The sequence below is a fragment of the Lactuca virosa genome, chromosome 3 (genome assembly GCF_052849685.1).
Source record: "Lactuca virosa cultivar CGN04683 chromosome 3, Lactuca_virosa_CGN04683_v6, whole genome shotgun sequence".
Taxonomy (NCBI): Eukaryota; Viridiplantae; Streptophyta; class Magnoliopsida; order Asterales; family Asteraceae; genus Lactuca; species Lactuca virosa.
In genome coordinates, this window is record NC_136428.1 from 299,025,147 (window position 1) to 299,028,374 (window position 3,228).

The 3,228-nt window shown below is 36.4% G+C and overlaps 1 protein-coding gene across 1 annotated transcript; it reads right to left on the reverse strand.

Moving 5' to 3' along the window:
- Positions 1-265: 265 nt before the first annotated feature.
- Positions 266-676, reverse strand: LOC145164685 (putative mitochondrial protein AtMg00820). Its single transcript, XM_079083394.1, has one exon. The coding sequence runs from the start codon at positions 674-676 to the stop codon at positions 266-268; it is 411 nt and encodes a 136-aa protein (XP_078939520.1).
- Positions 677-3,228: the final 2,552 nt, after the last annotated feature.

Sequence of the window (3,228 nt, forward strand, 5' to 3'; positions counted from 1 at the left end):
ATTGGTTTGCTTGACTTGGAGACTGAGGAAGAAACTTAATTTATGATTGATGCTCATTTGGAATCGACTAATCATTAACTTGGCAAAATCAGCAACCATTGATGAATCTGTGGATCCAAAAATGATATCATCAACATAGATTTGGACTAACATGAGGTTGTTTCCATTTGATCTTCAGAATAGGGTAGGATTGAGAATTCCTCTTAGAAAACCAGAATGCTTGAGAAAGTTGGTAAGAGTCTCGTACTAAGTGTGAGGAGCTTGATTAAAGCCATAAACAACTTTTCGGAGTTTGTAGCAATAGTTCGGATAACAAAGATAGCAAAACCGGGGGGGGGGGGTGCTGTTGGAGATACACTTTGGTATCCAGTTCACCATTAAGAAAAGCACTCATAACGTTCATTTGGTAAACCTTAAAGCCTTTGTGACCTGCATAATCAAGAAAGATTTTGATGGCTTCAAGACGAGCAACATGAGCAAAGGTCTTATCATAATCAAGCCGTTCAATCTGAGTGAATCCTTTCGCCACCAATTTTGCTTTATTTCGGATAATAACTCCAGTGTCTTCTAGCTTGTTTCGGAAAACCCATCTCGTACCAACAATTGCGTGATCCTGAGGAGGAGGATCGAGAGTCCACACTTCATTTCTATTAAATTCTGTTAACTCTTCTTGCATGGTTGTAATCCATTTAGCATGTTCTAATGCTTCCTTGATGGATCTTGGTTCAACCATTGAGATAAATGCCGAGAAATGACATTCGTTTTGGATGTTGGAGGCAGAACGAGTTTGTACACCAGCGTTGATATTTCCTCTGACTTGATTTGGAGGATGATCCTTTGTCCATATATTTAATCTCGGAAGCTCTTGTGCAGCGTACGATCCGAAATCAACAATGGGATTGTGTTGCTCCCCATTAATAATTTGAATTTTAGGATGATGCTCCCCCCTTAACTTCTCAACCAAATATGATCACATCGTCATTGTTCATAAAGTTAAAGAAGTTGGCATCGTCTTTGTTGTTGATCGGAGTGGGATCAAATTCAACGAATTGATCTGTTGCATATTGAAATCCATCCAGATTTGGTTCGAGAGAGGGATGCCTATTCCCCCCCTCAACCTGAGTCGGACCAGAAACATTTTGAGAGATTGTAGCTGCAATTGATAGGGACGGTCTTGATCGAGATTCCGAATCAAGAGCAGTTTATAGAGGTCTGAACATGCTTTCGAAGTCGAATTCATGGATGATTTAGGAATTCAGACATCCTGGAGATGGAGCATCGGACTCCATGATGTGGGTTCTATCATGAGTTGGGCCAGAATTCCGAACATAGTTGTCACCGAAGGTGACATCGAAGCTTTCTTCAAAAACACGAGTTCGACGATTCAGAAGTCGGTAGGATTTGGATTTTGCTGAGTATCACGAGAAGATTGATTCATAGAATTTAGGTTGAAACTTCATGAGTTGATCACCGTTGTTTTCGACAAAGCACCTGCAGCCAAAAATGTGAAGGAACGAGATACTCGGCTTGGGACCATTCATGGATTCATACGGTGTCAAGTTGAGGCGTCAGTTGATGATGCTTCTATTTTGATTAAAGTAGGCAGTGGACACAACATTAGCCCAAAGATAAAGTGGAAGATTTGCAAAGTTGAGCGTCGATCGAGCAGCTTCACCGAGAGTTATTTTTCTTCTTTCAACCATACCGTTTTGTTGAGGAGTGTAGGGAGCAGAGAAATTATGGCCGATGCCTTTATCGGAGAGGAATTACATTAAGATTTTGTTCTAAACCAATTATCATATATCCATTTTGTTCTAAACCAATTTCAAATGATTAAGTATGTCTCTTTCGTACAAGATTAGGAATGTCACTATCTTCCCACTATTTCTTAGTAAACACACACACGTTCTTTTTCATTTTGATATAAAAGCATACCTTGTATCTTTATATTAAAATGACTATTCCAACCTTAAGATGTTTGCTTTATATCCATAAGTGGATCTTAAGCTTTACATATTTGGTTAGGATAACATGGATTAAAAAAACCTCCAGGCTAAGATATATAGATATCTTCTAGTAGATGTCTATTAAGAAAAGCGGTCTTTCTTGAAATCTATTTGCTATATCTCATATTAAGAATATGAAGTTGTAGTTAATAATATCCTTGTTGATCTAATCATAACTACTTGTGAAAAGGTTTGATCATAGTCAATGTCATGAGTATGATAAGGACCATAGTCAATGATATTAGTTTGAGAAAATCCTTATATAACAAGTATTACTAAATGTGTATATATATCCATGTATATATATTCTTTCTAGAAGAATATCTTACTCCTTCTAGCCTTGCTATAGAGAGGAAGAATAATCAAGACCATACTTTATCATTAAACATGTATTACATCTTAATGTTCATGACTTTAAGTCATTTGTCACATCCAAAATCTGATATAACATTTTGATAGTTGATCTACAAACCATCAAGAACTCATCAATGAGAGATTCCACATTTCATAAGTCATAGATGATTTCTACCATTATTGTGAATAATTTGTGTTTATGAATAGCTATTATTCATGTTTAACAATTTCTTGTTAAAACTAGTGCCAACATGTCACACCCCCAAACCAGAACGGCATAAACGTTCGAGGGCGGAGGACGTCATGCTCAATATCATAACCATAGTGAAGAAAGTAAACATAACCATCATAAATATAATTTAAAAGGTTACATCGTTTCAAAAAAATACATGTTTCCAAATAACTTACATATGATGTCAAAATATAGCAAAAGAATCTACGCCTTAGCGTCTTGACTTCGGAAATCTTGTGGTTACCTGTATTACTGATTACCTGAGAATACAAGTTGTTTTGAAAGCGTGTCAACATAAAGTTGGTGAGTTCATAAGCATTTTATGAAAAATGAATGATGTATCCTTAGAGTTTGTTACAAGTTTGTTTCCATAAAATCCAATATTCTCTAAAAGGGTTGTTGTAGTCTTAACTGAAACAAGACTTAGTATGTGTAAGTAAATCGTCATACTTATGTGTGTGGTTTTATACTTAGATAAAACTCCTTTGTGAAGAATCTTAGAATTTCCGTGAACTGTATATTTTGTTAATACCCCATGTGAGATTTTATAACCATACTAAAGACTAGAAGGTCTTGTATGCGACATTCTTCGGGAGTCTGAATGTTATGACACTTGTCATCGCAGACCTGTCGGTC

Excerpts from the sequence above, each read along its gene's own strand:
- LOC145164685 (XM_079083394.1), bottom strand. The coding sequence starts at position 676 with ATGCAAGAAGAGTTAACAGAATTTAATAGAAATGAAGTGTGGACTCTC.